Raw genomic sequence first — 21,563 nt, 5'->3', positions numbered from 1 at the left:
TGTATTAGACGTACTGCACTGTCTCAGCATGCTGTGCAATTATGGTAAATGCCATTGGAAAGAAGAACATTATTATTTTATCAGAACGATACGAACACAACAACTGCAAACACGTACCTAAATCACAATAGTTATAATCGTAGCTATACTGAGCACTGTGCCATAAAAATTATATTGTCATAAAAACTATAGTTGCAAGAGATAATTTATAATATAGAACTGGCTCAACTAGGAAACTTGTCTTGATCGTTTGTGTTTGACGGACTTTGATGCAGTCATAGGCGATGACTGAGGGGTGGGCTGGCGAGTGAGTCTGACACGAAGCTTCATATCTATCGGTGTGTGTGTGTGCGTGTGTGTGTAGGTCTGGTGGTGGTAGGTATACATTTTATGGTACAGTATATACTTATTATTATAACAATCACACTAATTTTAGCGTAGCAGTGATTAATATATAGTATAGTTGGGTTGGATTGAACAAAAATCCCCCTTCTGGATTGTCTGTTGGCAAACTTGACCATAATTATTAATATTAACGTTGCAAAACAATTAACATAATTATAGAGGTCAGTTCGCCATTGCATTTCTACCGAGTATGATGCTTATACAAAGCTATGTTATGTTGGCGGTATCTACCCTTCCTGCCATAACAACATCTCAGTCACAACTTGTTCTCATGTGATCAACGGTAGATATTCCTCAGAATCTATGGAACAACGGATACACTTTGTGGGCTCCAAAAAGGGGGGACGCAAACAAGATACGTTGGGGTTTGTTTTATAGCTGAGGTACAGCACTATTTCAATAAACCGTTTGCTCATGAATATGGCCAAGGAAAACAGCCTCCTGTGAGCTTTCAGCAGCCTTTTTCAAAAAGATTTCTTTGTGTGGCCCTGCATATAGTTCAGCTACTTGTAGATCTAGCTCAAATGGTGAAAGTACTCCGTGTTTCAGGTTCTTGGGCTAATCAAGTGTTCAGGTTCTTTGGGGTAGCTAGAGGTACAGAGGTAGAACTACAGAGGTAAACAAACCGTGTTACTACAATGAGAAGAAGATTAAATCTACTCTTACTACATGTTTTTTATAATGAAAGCACCATAGGTAACATGCCTTGGTGGAGTTGGAATTGATTCCGAAAGGGCGAACCTCTCCGAATTACATGTAAGACTAAGTTGGAAGCCGCTTTTATGACTTAATTTTCATGCAGCCCGAGAGATCGTCTTCTACTAAAAATTCGAAGTCCACAAATTAATAATGGTTGCCCTCCCCCTAGATCCTGTGTCATAGAGGTCTTGCCACATTGATGCAGCTACCAATAGCAGTGGCTAAAAGCCTATAGAAGCTATTACTTACACGCCACTAATACTACAGTATAAATCACTTGTGCATGCGTACCGAGGCATAATAAGGATGGTACAGCAACTTACCATTCCCAAGATCCATTGACCTGGTTGCCTTGAGATTTCCCTCAAAAAACTTGTCTAGAGTGATTGCTTGAGTACCAATATTGATCTTGCTTCCACTCTTGAGGTCCAAAGTGAGCAGACTATCAGAGGGAACAGGACTCTCCTTCACCTATCATGGAATAGCATAAAAACTATTGAGCCGAGCTGAACGCTACCATTATACAGAGTCTACATACTTATGTTATATACACACACATGACACATTGATATACGCACCATAAAGTCCTCTTTCCATTGAGGATTTCTTGATCCTCTTAGCACTCGGGTCTTATGCACTACTGGACCACGACCAAACCGTTGCTGACGCTGATAACTGGGACGGCTATTCAGCCGCACTTTGATGTAGAGCTCAAGGTGGTCTATACTTAATATTATAATAACAGATTTCTATGTAGCAAAAAAAGATTCACACTAGTGTACATGTATGCCTCAGAAACTCACTTAGTTCTCCCTTCAGTCCGTCAGCCTCAATGACCTGACCAGCAACATTATGATAAACCATGGGTTGTTTGACCCTGGCTGTCCCTCGATCTTGGAGTCCACGCTTGGAGCCAATTGATCCAGTGTCTATATGTAGGCATGAAATACGGCGTAGATGCAGCTAAAGTGCCACCTATATAGGCTATTACAAGACTGTGTGCCTCCAACCTTCATGCTTAGTGTATAAGAGTACTCTAAGTCGGCTCTGAGACTCTACCTCAGATCTAACAATCCTTTTACCTCCTTTCAGAGCCCTCTCAATATCAGCCTTGGTCTGAGGATAACGAGGGAGGTGCTGTGGGTGCTTATGAGTGAGATCATCTGACCCGTGGGAGGGCACAGCAGCCCACGATGCTCGTCTTGAGAGCTCCATGCGCTGACTATGGGTCAGTGTGTGGCGCCGTCCTAGATGCATTCAAATCAATCGATGCTGGATCTATACTATTAATATACTTACTGATAGATTTCTTATCATCGGTAGACACTGGAATAGAGTGAGTGCTACCTGTAAAATATTTATTACGTGCATACATAAATATAAATTTAGAGCACATGTACGTAGATACACAAGTCTACATAATTATGTATACCCTACATAATTATATAGCTTACATATATCGTTGGCAGGGAGGGGGAAAGACTGGGTGCTTTCTGTATAAGGTCAAAAGATTCATATGTAGTTAAATCTTAAGGTAATACCTGGAACAGGACATTCGAGACACTCGATCATTAGCAGACAACACACCTGATTCTGTTGAAGGCAGAGTGTTTAGTGGCTCACTGCTCTGCTCGTCTCCACTGGAGTCAGTGCAACTGCTTTCTGTCTTAATCAGCACTTTACCACCCACACCTTGCTCATCCAGCAGTGGCACTGCAGAAGAGATAGGGCCAGAAACTAACGAGCATGCATGCACACAATGACTAAACGTAAGTTGTGGACTTTAACCTCATGCTTTAAAACTTGTGCAAAATCAATGGTGAGCCCACTTACCCTCAACAAAAGGTCTTGATGCCTCATCCAGCTGCATCCACTCATTATCTTGATCCATTGGCAACACCTTCTTCATTCCAATGAGCACCTCTCCGGTTGGCACGTGCTGTAGCTTGCACCACTGAGGATCATCCTAGGACGAAAGGAGATACATGTAGTATAATTATATGGAGAAGAGCAAGATGTTACCAGTGTATGTACACATTAGGTAATTGCATGGAACTGTGCATGCGAAGAAATATTTATTTACCATCGCACAGTACGTGCAGATTGGGCTCTAACAATAATTTTTTTTATGTATCATGTCGTCAATACAGGTACAGTGATAAGATAATGTGAAGCTCACATACGTCTATAGGGTTGGGGACATGACCAGTCCAAACTTGACTCTTCCTTTACCGTCTTTTTTCTAATTACAGCGCCAATAGAAGCGCCAAGTTCACAAAATAATATTACTCTAATTGAGCGCCAAGTAAATTCTGGAATTATTTTTTGCTGGCGCTTAGGTAATTAGAAAAGAAATTATAACGAGGCCTGTGTCGAGGTTCCATGTACAACTTATAGCCTTATGGAAACAGCTAACGTTCTATTGCTAAGCACCACTCTAATAATTATAAGCGCCAAACGGGAATTATAGTTTTTTCTTGTTCTACATGTATTTGTGTGCCACTGGAAAATTAATGAAGTGTCGATGCCTAACATCAAGTGCCCCCTACCCCCAATTAAAGATACAATACTTGTGTGCTGTCAGTGCTGTCAAATAGTTATCAGCCACTCGTTACCTGGAACTGCGCCAAGTCTTGCTCAGTGAAGCGGATAGAGCCCATAAAGTCATCGGAGAAACGATCCTTGTCCCAGCATTCCTGTGCGTTAGAACAGTATGCTATGCACCATTTCACAGTAACATTTTTAGTATGTTAAAAACATGCTCTATCAATCATGTGGTGTGCAAAACTATAATAGATTCTGCGCTCTGTTTTTGTCAAATTGTGTAATGTGTGACTTCTTTATAAGCATGATGTCATATAATTATTGCTGTAGAGTCACACAAAAAGGGACATGACTTGGGCAACACACCACTTTGATGATCTCATCTGTTGAGGGTGGTGATAGTGTGGCACTTTCGTCCCAGTCTGGGTTAAGACTCTTCTTCACAACACGGCTCCTGAACATAGTTGCTCCACCGTACTTCACGACGATGTAGGGGTCACTCAGGCCTGGGGTATGCACACAGTTTTTGAGTGATGAAACGGTTACTGTTAGAGCATTACAATCATGCACTGTATGTAAAGGCTGACCAATTCTTCTGCACATACACTTAACAATAAAAGCAAGATTAGTACATTTGCAGTTATTGTAGCGACTGAAAAATATGCCAGCAAAAAATTGTGTTTTGACCCATTTTAAGGCTCTGAAAACGTGTACAGGCCTTGAATTAATAGTACGATATGAATACAGTATAGACTCTCGTTAATCCGGTGACCCTTGAGCTTGGCCGGAATAGCGAGGTGGCTGTATTTCAGAAAATAGCCGCAGCAAAAAAACCGACCTTACCTCAAATCTAATGATTAATTTTGCGGTTTTGTCTCGAGGATAATGAAGGATAGCGAATCATTCTACTCTCTATTTAAGTGTAATCCAATTTTATCTTCCAAACTACACCCAAAACATCATATCTGGCCATAAACAAATGTATAAAATTACATAGAAGGGCAGCCAATACTGGCAGTGGCTGGATTTCAGGTCAAGTTTTGTGCAGTAAACATCTATAGCTAGTAATCGGTGCCAAACAAAATGGCCGCACTTCAGAGAGCCGGAATAGTGAGAGTCTACTGGTAGTTGCTCGCATAAATTGCTAGCACTACGATATAAGTATGATGATAACACCTAACCAGGTTCTCCCGTACTTCTGTTACTTGAATGTCTATAGGCACACATACATGTATAATTTTCCAAAGACTGACCATTTGAGTCTTTGGGTACAAGGTTCCTTCCTCTCAAGACCGAGAGCTCAAGTACCCCTTCACTGGATGAAAACTTGTTCTTCCTACGACCCAACAATAGCTTCGCCACTTTCTTTACCTCCTGCATAATTATGGAAATGTGCTACAACACATGTACTTTGGATGGTTGGTTATACATGTACGACATAGACAGGTAAATATATAGCCACAAATGCCCCTCTATACAGTAAAGCTACCTTTCTGTTTGACTCTAGTATAGATTTTCTCCCTTCTGGTGATGGGCTGTATGATGCTAGAATGGCCTTCTCCAATTCCGACACTCTCCTAGCTTCGTAGCTGGATGTGTCCACATCTGCAGTGAGTTATGTGGGTCTTTATAGCTACATGTACTGTACACAGTGAGGTCTAAGGAAGAGAAGTATCTCTTTCCCAACTACCCTCGCAAAAATATGCCCACACCCTTTCCTACAAGACCTTTAAGCATGAGACGGGATTCAGTATTTCATAACGGTGAGGTTTACTCGAAAATATGTCCACCAAAATAATACTCGGGCCTAGGCATGTGATATAAATATTTACTAATAGCAACGAGTGTTGCAAACTGAGCCGTGCTAATGCCTCTCACCATGTTTTGCTTTCGCTCAAAGTGTATATAGAAGATTGTATAATTTTAATGGCCTGATAAATGGATCTTCAAGGATAGAAGCCAGAGGATAGAAGCATGTATCTATATTGTAATGAATAATAAAAAAAGGGGTGGGATCAAGGGCTGTTCCCAGGCCGATTTGTCTCTAAAATAATGATAGGTTAAAGGCTAGCAGTGTACATGCATGCAGCTTTTGCAGCTCTTTCCTGACTCTTGTAGCAAACAAACAGCTAGCGCTTTAGTGCAAGACTAACTCATAAGTTGAATAGAAACTTTGTGCGAACAGATGATGCTACGAAAGACACTGCCCTTCACTGTAAGTAAAATTAGCCATAACTGGAGAACAAAGCTTTAGTTGCAAATCCACGAATCAAAATCCAAGAGAACGTGGCTTGAAGCCTATAGAAGCTGCTAGTTTTCATCGCGTTGCAACCGTTGAGCAGTTACAGCTGTAACAGACACCCACACACAGTCAGCTTTACCGTATATCCCTTGTGCGGCTACGGCTCGAGGCATATGTAAGGTAATGTAACCAATTGATGAGCAACTATCTGGGCTGAATGGGGCATAAATAACACATATATTTACGTACCAAACAATTACTATACATGCACAGTATCATGAATAATGATCTGTACAGACCACAATCACATTCACTTACCGCAATTAGCTACAGAGTCAACTGGCCTAAAAACAACAGAGACAGTGAGCTGGCCTAGTGAGATCCCATCCTTGCTTGTCACGCCATCCATATTCAGGTCAAGACACTCTTGCAGTACCTCAGGGCGATCCTATGAGGAGGCATACCAGTTCGACTATAAGTCCATGTTTAGTGACGATTATGACAAACAGTTGTGATTAATACACAACAAGCATACTACATGTACATTATCAGAATTTTCTTATAATTATAAGAGCTGTTAACCATAGAAAAGAGGAATTAGAAACGTAAGCTGCTCGAATTGCCAACCGTGTTTTCCTACAGTTTATTCAAGACTGTCTACTACAACGTACATGTAGAAAGGAAATCCAAGCGAAAAATTGCTTTATACAATTAACGATACTGAACTAATATACGTATATACGACATACAGACAGTACCGTACTCTATGAAACTACGCCCACCCCCCGCTTTTGAGTGAAATTTCCTGCATAGCTTTCGGTTTACGGTGATATCGATAGTGAATCAGTTCATTGTCAAGCATGTTAAGAGCTGGTTAGCTCTTAGATATCTGTTTCTCCATACAATTGTACCATTTAAAAGATGTATGACAAGAAACAACTACTCTTATGTGGACTCTTACACTTCTCTTTACTTAGCTAATTTACTTATGCATTACCATTGTTGAATTATACCACACTTACGTCACCACTAATTGATCTCATTGGTCAACAGCTACCGTGGTTACTCCGAGGCGTAGCCGAGGGGTATGTGTAGTATATCCTATACTTAAGCTCGTGTTTACTTCCGGACATCGGACAACTTCCTTAATCACGTGTCCGCCCAAAATTGCACATGGTCGGCTATAATGTCAGGAGAAATTAGTTCTAGCATGCAGTGAGCCTCCACAAAATAAATGTTGTGTAGCTATCAGGACTGTTCTTAAGTGGATTACTAGCTGTGATAGAGAGCTTGGCACAGCTCTGTGGCTTAAATACAAGAAGTACGATCGTGACCACGTAGCATCAATAAATTGTTCTATCTGCACTACTTTCGACGAAAAGATAAGAGACTCAAGAAACTACAACGACGCCTTCATTGTAGGCTCTACTAACCTATGTACTACATCAAGCTTCAGGGATCATGCTAAGACTGAATGAGCAATGATTCGAGCCAGGGAAGTCAAGTTACTGAATACTCACCAATTGCAAAGGCGCTTACTACCCTTGATGCTGGTGTTAAGCAGATACTGAAAAAAGAAATAGCTTACCTGATCTGTAATTACCTTTCGAAAAGATGGCACCAATTTGTGAGCTGGAAAAAAGGCACAGTGTCAACCTTGGGTCTGGCTACAAGAATGATCAGGGATCGGCTTGACGACCTTGATTGAAGTGCAGTGGATGCACCACCCTGTCTAGCGATTGAGTTGTGGTGGAACAGAGGAGACAAGTAAAAGACACTTCAATGACCCAGACTCAGACTAGTTTACCAAATTGTTGTATTGTGGTTTTATCAGTACATGTAATTGCTCTAAATAGCAAGCTGCTTTAGCAGCTCTTTTCTGACTAATAAAAAGCTGGTGCTTTAGTGCAAGGCTAACTCATAAGTTCAATAGAAACTGTGTGTGAACAAATGATGCTATGAAAGATTCTGAAGAGACTGCAACAGCCTACAATGTGAGTCAAATTAGCCATAACTCGAGAAAAATTGAAGTTTTACTTTGCTAATCCACGAATCAAAATCCGAATCAAAATCCAAGAGAACGTGGCTAGAAACCTATAGAAGCTGTTAGGTTTCGTCGCATTGCAACTGTTGAGCAGTTACAGCTGGAATACACACACACACACAGACAGAGAGACAGACAGACAGACAGACAGACACAGTCAGCTTTACCGTATCCCTCGTGCGACTACGCCTCAAGGCATAATAATCCCTTGACTTTAGGGGGGGGGGGGGGGGGGTCATGCCTCTGTCCTTTCAATTTTGGTCAAATTTAGATATGTAAGGACATTGTGTCAAAGCAAAATATATTTCTTATCGGGAGCACTGCAACTGTGCTAATAATTAACACTGTCGAAAATAGATGCCTGTCTGAAGTACTTTTTCATACATGTGTGAATATACCTGCGTTAGGGTAAGTTTGGTTGCTCCAAGGAGGTCATCTCCGACTAGGGGGCCGTCCCAGTCGTAGACTAAGAACGTGAGAGAAGTCTGAGAGAGGTCCGATATGAAAAACTCTACTCCCCTCTCCCACTGGGGGTTCAAGTTGTCCAGCACATAGTGGGTGGTTAGAACCTGAAAAGTTTGATACAGCCTGAAGACATTTCAAAATTACAAAACTTAAAAAGTATAATACGTACTGTATAGTGCGAAATGTTCGAGGGGTTTATTTTCGTGGGTTAGCATCCTTAATTAGAATTATGTGCTAGAATTATGGTATAACGTGCAAAGATTAAAGGTGTGGCTACCGATAAGCAGTCAACCCACGGCACGAAATTTATTCTACAAAATGCTTTTAGAAGCCATTCCACGAAACATATACAAAACATACCGATGTACACTGCAAATTTCTTGATTTATGCTCGTAGTAACAGAGCAGTATGTTATGGATAAGCTTCCTTTAAGTATACACTCCTATCACTCGGGAGTTATGGCCCTGTTTCTATACCATATTGATAATGATAATGTGATACAACAGTATAGTGAAGTGACCTCGTGTCTTTGAGTATAATTAAGGTTACATGTAAGTACTATCTAATATTTAGTGTCTGACAACTCACCTTCCTCTTATTGGCTAATACAACACAGTAAGGGTCACTGAGCCCATCCGCATCAGCAGATAGCAAACCAGCAGCAGAATGGATGTAAACATACACCACTCCAGCTACTGTGCGTGTGTGTGTGTGTGTGTGTGTGTGCGTGCGTGTGTGTGTGTGTGTGTGTGTGTGTATGTGTGCATGTGCGTGCGTGCGTGTGTGTGCGTGTGCGTGCATGAGTGTCTTGATGCACATTATCACACTGAGCACCTTGGTTAGATGCATTGAAGCCATTTAAAGTTGATAGTGACACAGGAGGTAGAGGAGTGTACGTCAACTTCAATGCAAGAATTGCTTCAGGGTTGGACAAGGTTACTGATCTACAGTAGTGGGAGAGGGTTGCGAAATAAATATTTACCCTCTTATAGTACACATGCAGGTACAGTATCTGAAGTGAAGGTTAAGATGTGCAAAAGTGACACAATGGCAAGGTGACAGGTAGATTTGCCTGCGATTTCACTATTTAGTGGTAGTTGTGAAATTAATGTTATTCACAGCATTTCTAAATAAGTGGTTTTAATGACCAATTATCTGCGAGACTCAGTATAAATGTTTTGAGAATTTACTCTCATTCGCAGAAATTAATACCCACGAAAATATAATAATTATTACTGTTACAGTAACAGCTAGTACCTGTGTCTCTGAGTGACTTCCCCATACTGATTTGTGAAGTTCATAGAGTCTAGTCCCACTGGGTGCAAGGACAATGTCTGACTAGTCACCATGCGACGAAGTTTCATTTTCACAACAAGCTAAAATGGAGGACGATGTTACATAATTAACTATCTTGCTTTCAATCGCTGATGTAAACAATACCCGTACTCACCACATCTTCTTGCAGACTGTAGATAAAGAATGAGTGAGTATTGGTCCAAGACTTCTTTCCAGGGGGAACTGGCCCCTGATGTTTCTGATCTCCCATCCTCAACGCACACCGCAATCGAGGGTCCCCTGCAGAGAGGGAGTTTCTCTTACATGTAAAAGTATTAACATCGTGTTTTGAATAAACAAGTTGGTTCAGCAAAGAGTACACTACATTGTAGTGTGGAAGCGTTATGTTTTATCTTTCTATGCAGTGCTGGCATGTTAGTTTCCCAGCATAGTTGGCCTTGGTTTCATACTGCTGATGAAGAAATCTTTGTGGCAAACTATTATAGGAACTAAAATTGTCGACAACTCGTGGCCTAATAGAGAATCCATTCAATACAGTATGGAATTAAGGGCTCAAAAGTATGCAAGTTGTACCCAGCCAATGTCATGGAATTGGTCGTACACAGCCATGCCCCACAAATCAGCACGCCATATATGTGGGTGTGGTTGAATACACACCTATACCAACCAACAACATTATGCCTGGACTTTTGCTTGGACACATGCCCGGGCAATCAACTTTTGGGCTGGTATGGAAATACGTGATTTGGCATTAGCCACTACCTTATCTTATATGGATTTGTTCAAGGAGGCTAGAAAGCACAGGACAAAATGGCTACTATAGAGCAAGCAGAGCACTTGCTGATTAGGTCAATCTTCTCCTCATTTTTACGCTCATATCATAGATAGAAGAGGAAACAAAGTTCCAAACGAGTTTGGTAACCATGTGGTTTTTTTCGTCCATCCATGATTACGTGAGGTATCCACTTTCCCGTTCTTTTGTGCTGAGGTTGCCTGAGCCTAGCTGGCTTAATTATTCATAGGTGTGTATTCAACCGCACCCACATTTAGGACGTGCTAATTGGTGGGCGTGACCACATATGCCCACTTCCAGGAAAATGCCTGGGTTCTTTTTCCCGGGCAAGTGCCAGGGAATATGCTTGGGGCAAAGGTTGCATAAATACCTTTCCATAATGCAGTTACATCAACAAACTTACTCACAATGCAGACAAACACAATAGACACCATACAAACATACAGCAGTCAGCATGAAACAGACAATAAATGAAAAAGAACTGTAGAAGTTAGTCATGTTGAAATGTTGAGCTAAGGAAAAAAACTATTGTACGTACCTTCTCTTACTACTGCTATCATTGCATATAATTACTTGTATGAGTCATGTGATTAACTAACTCTTGAGTTACACCAGCATCAGAGATGAAGCTGTTATCAACATGTCCACTTCCAGGAACAATGACAGGACTGTCTAGCGTATTATGCTGAATTCTTCGTTCGTAAATCTCCTCAACAACAGCTTGAGGAAATGGCTCCTCATCTCTGACTCGATATTTGTACTGTCTACTGACACATGCGAACAAGAAGAGACCAACTAAAGATATCAGCAATGTGGTAAACATATATCCGAACCCACAAGAAACATAAGGATGAGCAAACTTTTTCCAGAAAGGCAAAGAAAAAGGAACAAGTAAAACGGCAGCAACAAAGATGTAGCAACCTTTGATGGCAAAGAAAATGCCGAATACCAGACCTTTCATAGCCTGTGGACTCTGAGCAGAAATAAACTCAAGTGAAGTCACCAGTACAATACTGTATGACATCATGTTGAAACAGCTAGGGAAAAGCAAGACATACCAAGGGAGTTGAAGCGCGGGAAAGGAGTTTGAATACGTTTTAAGAAACATACAATTAGAATTGGTATTCTCCCTGAGACTATGCCCAATCAGATCAATCACAAGCATGCTAAACATTCCAAGAATTGACAGGAAAATTCCTATCTCCAGTCGCCTGATAATCTTAGGCACCCTGTTTCGCAAAACACAGTACACTACCCACATAACTACTGGAAAACAAACAATACCAACGGCATAGCTTAAAGTTCCACTTTCTACCAGAAACCATTGCCAAGTGCATTCTTTTGTTTGACCTGTAACGTGAAGTGAGAAAAGAGGGTAAACAAAGAAAGATGTTGAGATAGAAACTGTGAACACTGGTCCAATAGCAAGCAGTAGAAGCACCAGTCGACCAAGAGTCTTGACGTCTTCAACTTGACAGGACGTGAATGGACCACCGTAGCAGTTTTTAGCAAAATCACACCGTGATGGCCTTTCCCCATTAGTCCAGTGCAGCGCACTGTGACGAATGGGGTACTTGTGAGTCCGTACATATTGTAGCACATTGACAACCATTTTGTACGGATTATAGTGAGCATTAGTTGCAATAAACCACTGTTTCTTGATGATATGGAAAACCAAGAGAATTGACATGATGGCAAACAGTGCTCCAGACAAGCAAACGCCAACAACTTTGGGAAGATTCGACAAACTTTTACAACTAATTAATGCAAACAATACATGAATCACTGTTTCTCCAAACAGGTCCACCCACACACACCAATGCAAAAATATCCCTAAAACATGGCTGGGAGCATCTTCAAGCTGGTCTAAACTAAACTGAACAATATTAGAGTAGAAACCTGACACTCCACAAATTTCAATGAGAAAGGCAACAGCGTACAAGACATAACTAAATACTGTAACCGGCTTCGGTGCTGGAATAATAAATATTGTCAACAATTCTGCAATAACCAGGACCAATAAAGCAGTCCATATGATTGTTAAACTAATGGTGACAATCCTACTTCTACCGCAGTAGATATCAGCTATAAACCCACCGATTGGGTAGCAAGCAGTGACAATGGCCATAAATGCACAAAAGCAAATGAGGGAAAATTTAGGAATGTTACCTGAAGCAAAGATACCTACTATGACTGCATACTGAGAACCAGACAGTACACATGCCACGACAAACATCCACAACAGAAGAACGATGGAAGACTTGGAGGTGAGACACATAGCACGGGGAGAGAAGTGAAGTTTGTGATGAATGATGGAGGGAGGTGAGGTGTCTTGGTGACTGTCTTCTTGATTTACTTGAACAGACATACTGCACACAAGCAACACTACAGCACAGAGTGCAGAACTACGTGTTGCAGCAAGACTGTCTCTAGCTAAAACTTAATTACAAGGTTGAAAACTCCCAAAATTTTTGTTTTGAGGCAAGTGAGAAAATTATCTGCAGCTTGAGAACAACTTAATACATTAATTACCATAGCAGTGAAACCAATCGTAAACAATTATAGTACAACCCTTACAGAAATGTATAAGTGCAGCACGTATGCTGCACACATGCAACAATGAGTGCTGCACGTGTGCAATGGATATTTATGTGCAGGACAAGCGTGTCATGAGAACCGAGCTTTACGGCTATCGTACATATATGCCACACGCATGTAGCCTGCACATGTGTCTGTTGCACGCCTTCCACACGCATCTAGTTGGTATATGAGCAAACTGCATACAAGCCACACACGTGTCCTTGCACGCATGCCAACTGCACTCGTTCCACACACATCCAGTTGGTATGCGAGCAAACCGCATACAAGCCACACACATGTACTTGCACACATGCCAACTGCACTCGTTTCACACACATCCAGTTGGTATGCGAGCGAATTGCATACAAGCCACACACGTGTACTTGCACGCATGCCAACTGCACTCGTTTCACACACTGTATTACTAGCAGCTGTCAAAAGTTTACTTCAAATCTTTGTCAAATTCTGGTCTAGTTAATAAGGACTTATAGCTCTTTTTTAAAGTTGGCTGAAGACTGAAGAGAATGCTAATGTGTCTTACCAACCAGTGACAAGCAATGCTACAGGCAACAAGTTCAAAGGAGAAAATCCCAGAGAAAACTGTTTTAGAGATTGGTGAGTTGTTTACATACTAAGTAGTCTGTTGGTTCTATTTCTGTAGTGGTTAAAACTGGTACATTAGTATATGTACAAGCAGGAGTCCCTGGTACAAGGAAGTGTAGTTTTCACATTATTTTCTAATGTAGGTAAAAAGAACATTTTCAAGCTGCAAGCAAAGCTAAAAGAAAACGCCTATATACTTCTTATGCAACAGAGGTTGGAGAACTAGGAAAAGAACAAATATATATAGCACAAGTCCTGTATATAATGTGATCTACTGTATGCTGCAGTTTTATATTGGATAGACGATATCTTGAGTTTCCATGGTAACAATGGCAAGGGCATCATACGTGCATAAAGCAAGCAGCACACGTGCTACATGTATGTAGCACGTGTGCTGAATCTAGAAGCATAGGTGTGAGACAAAAGCATCACACACGTTATGCACACGTGTGACATGTGTGTGGCATGCATACCATACACGTATGCCACACACAAGCAATACATAGGTGCAGTACGCGTGCATACAATAAGAGCAGCACATGTGCAGACTGCATTCACAGTACATTCATGGGGCACTCTTAGTACAGCTTTTATGTTACTCTCCTCTTGCACTTGTACCACGCTTGAGTGCGAAATTCTGAAGTGTAGCACACGTGTGGCATACATGTCAGAAGTGTGTGCTATGAGAGTATATGCGTGCAACTGATATGTGCCACACACGTGTCACACTCATTGCATTTCTGTAAGGGAATGCACATCTTTGGACACTTCTAATTATCCTAGACACTTTAGATATTTAGAACACTAAAGCACGCTATATTTATATAATGGACTCTCTGGTGCTTTAATGTTCTAAATATCGGGACAATCCTTGAAAAGTTAAGATACAGTCCAAACAACGTAGCTTTATAGCTAGCTAGTGCAACTGTTCAGTCGCACACTGTACTATTACAATCATGTTGGCATCTGCATGCCAGTTCAAATTATTCCGGACATCTCACGTGCGTTGTAATGATCTGTTGATTATACTCTTGACAATTTCTTAATAGAACATACAACGTATGCAATTGAAGTCTGATGTACATAAGCAGGTTAACATATGTGTACACATATATATAGCTACACATAATCAGGCATACCAGATGAATATGTACATGCATGTTGTACATGAGCACTTGCTCACTTCCACTCACCTGTGTGTGGTCCGTTCTTGGGAGGAGTTGATCCCTGCACAGTGACAGTGAGCACTCCCAGGGCACGTTTACTGGACTCAGGTAGGCTGTGGCCAACTGGAGCAGTAGACATGAAGTCAAGACTGAGCTTTCCAGGGTTGACCAGCACTGAATGTAAGTGAGTAAGACAATTTTAATCATCATTACGTTTATTACAATGAGCATGGAAGTGCTAAACCCTAGGCAGTTTTATCTCATAACCAGATTTGTCGTACAAATTGTGTGAAAATAATAACTACGTGATAGTTGTGTATTACATGTACATAAACACGGAAATCTTGGCAACTACAGTAAAACCTCGGCCCTCATTATCTAGCTTGGCAATTTTCTTTCAGAAAATGGGCGTGTTCCTTAACCTCGGCCCTCATTATCTGGTTTGGCAATATGGGCGTGTTGCTTAAATGGGGATGCGCATTGCAGTTGTTACCATGGAGACAGGCCTGCTTATCTCCTGCGCATGCGCAAACAACTATGTGGCACTGCTGTTTATCAGTTATTATTAATAAGTGGGTGGATCAAGGCGTAGTTTATTTATTTCATTGCCTGCATTGCATTGCATGCGTTCCGGTAAGCCACGCCTACGTTTTAGTGGGGGAAAATTTCGTGGAGGTCAGCTTGCCCACGAAAATAACAAATAGTTTACCCCACGAAAATTACCTGCTGTAATTATGGTACTAGCTGTGTACATGTAGTACACGTATTGGCATGCACTGACTAACACGGACACAACCATGTATAGAGTGCATTTAGTATGTAACTCACATGTAGTGAAAACATCCATAATGAAATTATGAATCCAGCTCTTTAGTATTGGTATCTCAGTCACTCTCAGTCCCTTTAGCACACGCACATTGAACCATATGTTGGGTCTATCCAGAGAAAATAGAACTATTAGTAAAACCAGTAGGTTTATTACAAGAGTGTTCTAGCTGTACTATATTCTTATAAGACATTGTTAAAGTAACAAGGGTGTAGTAAAAGTCATACAGTCCTTTCTGTGCAATCGCGTAGCCTTGAGGGATGATTTGGTAAGGGGTTGTCACGAGTTAAACAGAATCCTCGTGTTTTATGTAAGGTAACTCGTCGTGCTTGTGTCTGTATAATTATATATAAAGCACTTTGTCTCATGCTACATGTATATCTATTACGTACTCGTGGGTTTACAATACTGATATCTACGTAATATAGTGCAAGATGTACATCTGGCATGCCTATTCTTTTCCTTACCTGCGTACGAAAGTGGCAGTGATTGAGGCAATGTGTGGAAAGGGGGCATCTTTGTCAATTACTACAGCAGCATGAATGGACCCACTGACATGAAGGCCTTCCACATACACCAGTGTACTGCAACCCAACCTGAATAAAATAAGAAAAGTGAACAAAAATATGGTTTCAATTGTTATGTATCTGCTAGACTAGCATGCACATTAGGAGTACAAGTTAATTGTTTTGAACCGGCAGTGTATATGTAGATACTAGGGTATACAAAGGCTCTAGAAGTACAAGTCAATGAATTTTGTACGCAGTACAAAGTGTCCGATAATCATGGTGCCCTTAAACCATGGGAAAGTAGAAGTTTACAAGCATCGTTCTACGACACTAAAAGTGACGGTGAAAGGATACAAGTCTAATGCATTTACTTCTTTCCTCCTAAGCGAGCTCGCAGTACAACCTTGGAATCGGGAGATGGAAGGGAAAGGTCGAAGTTTACAAGCATCGTTCTACGACACTCTCCAATATCGACACTGTCAGATTTCTGAAAGAAGAAAAAAAATCAAATGACAATACTAATTTTATTTCCATACATTTGTAGCACGTCCATATAATTACAATCGTACATGTACACTAGGCTAGAGCTGCCAATCCTAATTACAATCTATTGGTTGTAATAAAAGCATCGCGGGTTCTATTCCTTGGTGGAAAGCTAGCTGCACGCACATGAAGCTAATACTTTATTAGCAGTGCAAGAGAGTGGGAAATGATCAACTACGATTGTAGCTTTGATTCCAGGCAGCGAAGAGAAAGGCGGCCTGGAATACCTTGTATGCACATGTGCGTACATTACCCCAAAAAGGGGGTAATCCGTGTATTTGTGGATACTGTCAGTAAAATAAACTGTATACTATTTGTATTCTGAAGTTGCAGTCCGTTACATATAAAAGTATTGTGCAAATATGACTGAGTTCTTACGCCCTTTACTGTATCAAGCCAAGTCTCTACTAACGACATCCTACACTGTAAGGCTACAGATTTTATAGGAAAGGCATGATGTGTTCCTGTGGGTCCCCTGATGAGGCTGTGGTAATATGGACCAGGCAAGTCTTCTGCTACCAAATCTTGCCTTTATGTTCGACAAGAAGTCATTGCTGAAGATAAAGAAGCTAATGATCACTCCTGAAAGCTTTTAATAAGCTTTAACTCGACACTCAGGAAGTTATTCACTCAAGATCTACTGATGCATTAAAGAGTCCACCAATCTTCCTAGCTGGCAGCTCTAACTGTCTGGGAGGCCTTCTTGAACTGCCTCTTTGATAAACAGAGCTAGAAGAAGCAACACTGCTGCAGCATAATTATTCTACTTCGATTTAGTGTCTCTGAAAGCTGCCATTGTGGTCACGTTGTCATATGTATTCTTCCTTTTTGTAACTTTGTCCATTTTTTTACAATTTGTATGATGAAATTCTGTCAATTATTTCGCACATGCGCATACAAGGTACTGTATACCAGGCCGCCTTTCTCTTTGCGGACTGGAATTGAGGCTACTACGATTGTTGCTAAGAAGGTTGCCAAAAGTTCAAAGTCCATAATTAATTGCTGCTATATGCTCAGGAAACAGTGCAACTTTGCAGCTCTTTTCTTGCAGCTACATTGCACCAATAGTAACGTTCTAGCGTTTTGCGTGGGTGAAACACAATACCCTAACCTAGCTATTATTTGCTACACACGATTCTGCGAAGTAAGCATAACTAGCCAAAACTCCTTTATTTTGCAAATGCACAAATCGAAATCCAAAAACAGTATAGAAAACAGTATAGATCGAAGCTCTTCCTTGCACTTCATTATCATTGACAGCTATAGCACTCTATATACACACACAAACACACTACCGTATACCTCGCTGTGCGCATTTGCACACCGAGATATAAAACATGCACTATCAGGGCCACACATCAGGGTTTTGGGTCAGGGAGTGAAAATTAAATGTAGGGGGGGGGGCAAGCCCCCCACTGCAAAAGCATGCACCGAAGGTGTATGCCAAATTAGGGGAGTCGCTCCCCGGGAAAATTTGGATATTTGGATATTTGAGGGCCTTTCGATTGATTCCGGCGCAATTTCAGCTCTCAAATTGTCATAATTATAGTAGTTCTATCAATGAATCTGCCATATCCTTGGAGGGGTGAAACTAGGCCCAAGAAAGAGGGGAATCACCCTCCCACCCCCCCTTAACGCTACCCTGATAGTGATTACCGTATAGCACAACATTTTTGAGGGGCTTGATTTTTGCGGATTTGCTATCCTACATGAAAATTAAGTCCACAAAAATTGTTCTTTAATTAGAATTATCTGCTATAACGTGCAAAAATTTAAAGGCGTGGGTTCTGGTAAGCAGTCATTCTGCGAACATTGTGCAACGAAATGCTTTTAGAGGTCATTCCACGAAATATAAGTGCCTCGAAACTTTCGCGCTATACGGTATGTACCTTAGTACTGTGGGGAGGGTCCAGGACTTGAACATTTGAGATTACTGGGGTCTGGTCAGACAAGTCACACTCCACTAACTCTACACTGTCTGCAAGGAAAAAACAGCAACTACCGGTTACAATTAAGTTCTTAAATTAGACAAGTAATACAAGGTCTACGGCCAGAGGAGGATCGTCAGTAGTCAAAAGGTCCTAATCATAAAGTTGATTCCGGAGGACTTTTAAAATTATACTCAACTAGCTCCACGTGAATTGGAGATACTAAAGGAAGAGTAGATGAGTGGAGTTCAATAAAGTCCTCTGGAAGCAGCTTTATGATTAAGACCTTTTGACCCTGACGATCCTCCTCTGGTCTACAGCTATGTTGTAGAACACCATGCACTTGGTAAACTAATATAGACATCTAAACAAGTACATGTGAGTAGAATTTGTCGCCTGAAGTGGAGCCACTTACCTACTCCCACGGGTGCTATCTCCTCCAGAAGAGGTTCTATGTAGTCTTTAAGATAGACCAACACAGAGTCGCTGCATGTGGTCCACCTATATGTGTACATGCATGCACAGACTGGGTAATGTAGCTTGTACATGTACGTACTGCATTGTACACTTACTAGTGAATTTATGACGAATGTACTACAGGCATCATAATTATGCTATGAAGTTCTTACCACTTATTGAGAGCCACATTAACCCACTCAGCCGTCTCTGACTGATGGATGGTCTTATGTCGTCTGAGCTTGATCTCAGTTTCCTGATGAGCTGATTGGAGGATCTTACCAGCTTGGTCCCTCCAGATCACCACCATGGCCAGCAAGAGAAGCACTAGTAAAACTGGAGAGACCTGGAAGTGTGATGTACACGTTAACAATACGACCCTGTGTGTTTGTGTATATACAGAATATATACTGTAGGTGTTCATGAGGTGCATTATACATGAAGGTGTGTGTGCAGTTGGGTATCATAAACTATTCTATTAATAAAAATACATGATTTAGGTTGGACATTTTGATATATGTAAGCATTGTCTAGGGGCGTAGCCAGGATTTTGAGGAAGGGGGTGCTATTATAAATGAAAGAGGGTGCAAAGTGCCTGATTTTTAGCCGCGCAGCGCTGAAATTGTGTTGATCGGAAGCCACAGTGACGTCATAATTAACTTATCTGGCCCAATCTTCTATTTGCATACATGTAGACTGAGAAGCCTATTTAGCTAGCTACGAAAGAGAACTAGTTCAGAGATTTAAGCCAGAATAGCTCACAGTTTAGAGACTGAATCGTTTTGCTTGCCTACTAGCTAGCCTACTACATGTAGCTAGCTAACTGCAGCAACATCTGGAAGAGAAGGGGTGCTTAGCTGGATAATCAGATACATTTCTTTGTGTTTTGTACTTGACTCAGGCTGGATGGGGGTGCTCGAGCACCCCTAGCACCCCCCTGCCTATGCCCCTGATTGTTACAAGAAAATGGGTATTGAGAGCACATGCATTCTTTATAATTATGTACAGTATGATACAACAAAAAGCTTCACTCTTCTCTGCTTCATCTCATCTGGTGAGCTCAACACGTAGCAGCGAGTTCAAATTCACAAAGTAGGCGAATAATTCAATAGTGAGGTACTATAGCTATTGTAAACATAATTATTTCGAGAGGCTTCCTTACCAAAGCAGAGTGTACAAGCAAAGCAACCTACCGATTTTGACATTATTAATGTTCCTACACTGTACCTGGAGGTGTCCAATGGCCCAAGCTAGTACAAAGGAGAGAATAGTTATACACCAGAGAGACAGTCGCCTCACAAAGCCAGTCTGACGAGCACGGAATGTCTTCTGCGCGGCCAGGGCCCGGGGATTGAACAACAGACGCCTTTTCTGGCTATCCTTGTCCAACGGTGAGTTCATTACTGAGGAAATGGTAGGTCAGTCACCAAAATGTAGTGGTATATAACGTATATGTACATGTAGCGAATATTAACGAATATTAACAGATTGTTCTTTGGGCATAATTATTTCGAGCAGTTGGATACCCACCCTAGAACTAAACATAAGCTGCAGCTATTAAAAATAGCAAGTACAAAATATATGTATTGTATATTTACACTGTACAACCAATAATTATTAGTTTTAAGTCCGTTGATAATCGAGCTGCGCCTTAGCTTGTGCGTCAACAACGGCATGGGATATTAAAAATAATCAAGTGTACAAAAAGGAGGTTCACTATGCCTCTCACTAAACGTGTGTATTTAATGTAACATATGTATAATAATTGGTAGCTATACCTATATATCTATTAAATACGGGCTAGATCATATATATATCAGGCAAAAACTTTAACTGCAATCCACTTACCAATCTCCAAATTACGTTGTGAAAACTGTATCCAGGTGTCATGCAGCCTTGCCTGAGCTGTCCAGTTCCTTCAGCCGATAGTGCTAGTGCTACTAGGGTGCCACAGTTACAGTGCAGTGCAGTGCTAGTACTAATAATAGTGGGAACCAAACAAAAATTGAACTCTCATGACCGCAAGGGGGCAAAGTTCTAGGGCGGCATGAAAAATTGCAAGCACAAAATTATTTGCACTCGCGAAACTAAGAATACGTATTTACAATATTGAATGCATCAGCAAACTTTGCGATGGTCAACAATAGTACAGTTACGCATAGATAGAAGAAGTATTCCTTCTTCTATCTATGGTCACAGTAGAGTCTGACACAGTCATGTAAATAGATCTACACTACTATCTATGCCAGAAGGCAATAGATCGCAAAAGTTTTTTCACCACCAAAACATTCGAAAATGTTTGCGAAACACTCATTTTATGGTGTGGCTAAAACTACAAAGGTATTTATAGTCAGCACGCTCATTACCTGTCTTGACGTACAATGTGCTGTCAGGATATATCTAAGAGTGCATGAATATTTCTATTCATGCATGCTGGTGCTATACATAGAAATGGTGAAATTG

The 21,563-nt window shown here is 41.0% G+C and overlaps 1 protein-coding gene and 1 long non-coding RNA gene across 3 annotated transcripts; one reads left to right on the top strand and one right to left on the bottom strand.

Moving 5' to 3' along the window:
- Positions 1-54: 54 nt before the first annotated feature.
- Positions 55-21,140, bottom strand: LOC135341813 (uncharacterized). Of its 2 annotated transcripts, none has more exons than XM_064538474.1 (28): positions 20,949-21,140; positions 20,328-20,503; positions 19,274-19,446; positions 19,060-19,145; positions 18,606-18,694; positions 16,545-16,660; positions 16,132-16,260; positions 15,667-15,773; positions 14,866-15,012; positions 9,851-9,975; positions 9,658-9,776; positions 9,235-9,344; positions 8,989-9,092; positions 8,333-8,503; positions 6,209-6,338; positions 5,138-5,253; positions 4,902-5,022; positions 4,015-4,154; positions 3,720-3,800; positions 2,938-3,070; positions 2,692-2,817; positions 2,559-2,597; positions 2,404-2,451; positions 2,187-2,351; positions 1,908-2,033; positions 1,683-1,825; positions 1,428-1,575; positions 55-332 (listed from the first exon to the last, which is right to left on the bottom strand). In XM_064538474.1, the coding sequence occupies exons 2-28, from the start codon at positions 20,499-20,501 to the stop codon at positions 229-231; spliced, it is 3,270 nt and encodes a 1,089-aa protein (XP_064394544.1). In that variant the 5' UTR covers positions 20,502-20,503; positions 20,949-21,140; the 3' UTR covers positions 55-228. The 2 variants fall into 2 exon arrangements, with proteins under 2 accessions (XP_064394544.1, XP_064394543.1); XM_064538473.1 differs by having other exon boundaries at positions 8,989-9,095; positions 20,949-21,139.
- Positions 9,972-13,986, top strand: LOC135341825 (uncharacterized). Its single transcript, XR_010396660.1, has 2 exons — positions 9,972-13,684; positions 13,816-13,986. It is a non-coding gene; the product is annotated as an uncharacterized LOC135341825 (long non-coding RNA).
- Positions 21,141-21,563: the final 423 nt, after the last annotated feature.

The sequence above is a fragment of the Halichondria panicea genome, chromosome 9 (genome assembly GCF_963675165.1).
Source record: "Halichondria panicea chromosome 9, odHalPani1.1, whole genome shotgun sequence".
In the NCBI taxonomy this organism is placed as follows: domain Eukaryota; kingdom Metazoa; phylum Porifera; class Demospongiae; order Suberitida; family Halichondriidae; genus Halichondria; species Halichondria panicea.
Note: the sequence above shows the minus strand (reverse complement) of the source record. Positions and strands in the feature narration are given on the sequence as shown.

What these genes read in the sequence shown, in the direction of transcription:
- LOC135341813 (XM_064538473.1), bottom strand. Translation starts at nt 20,501, where the DNA reads ATGAACTCACCGTTGGACAAGGATAGCCAGAAAAGGCGTCTGTTGTTC. An exon ending in GGGCCATTGGACACCTCCAG is followed by an intron (nt 19,447 to 20,327) that starts GTACAGTGTAGG and finishes TCACACTTCCAG; the next exon opens with GTCTCTCCAGTTTTACTAGT. An exon ending in AATGTGGCTCTCAATAAGTG is followed by an intron (nt 19,146 to 19,273) that starts GTAAGAACTTCA and finishes GTACACATATAG; the next exon opens with GTGGACCACATGCAGCGACT.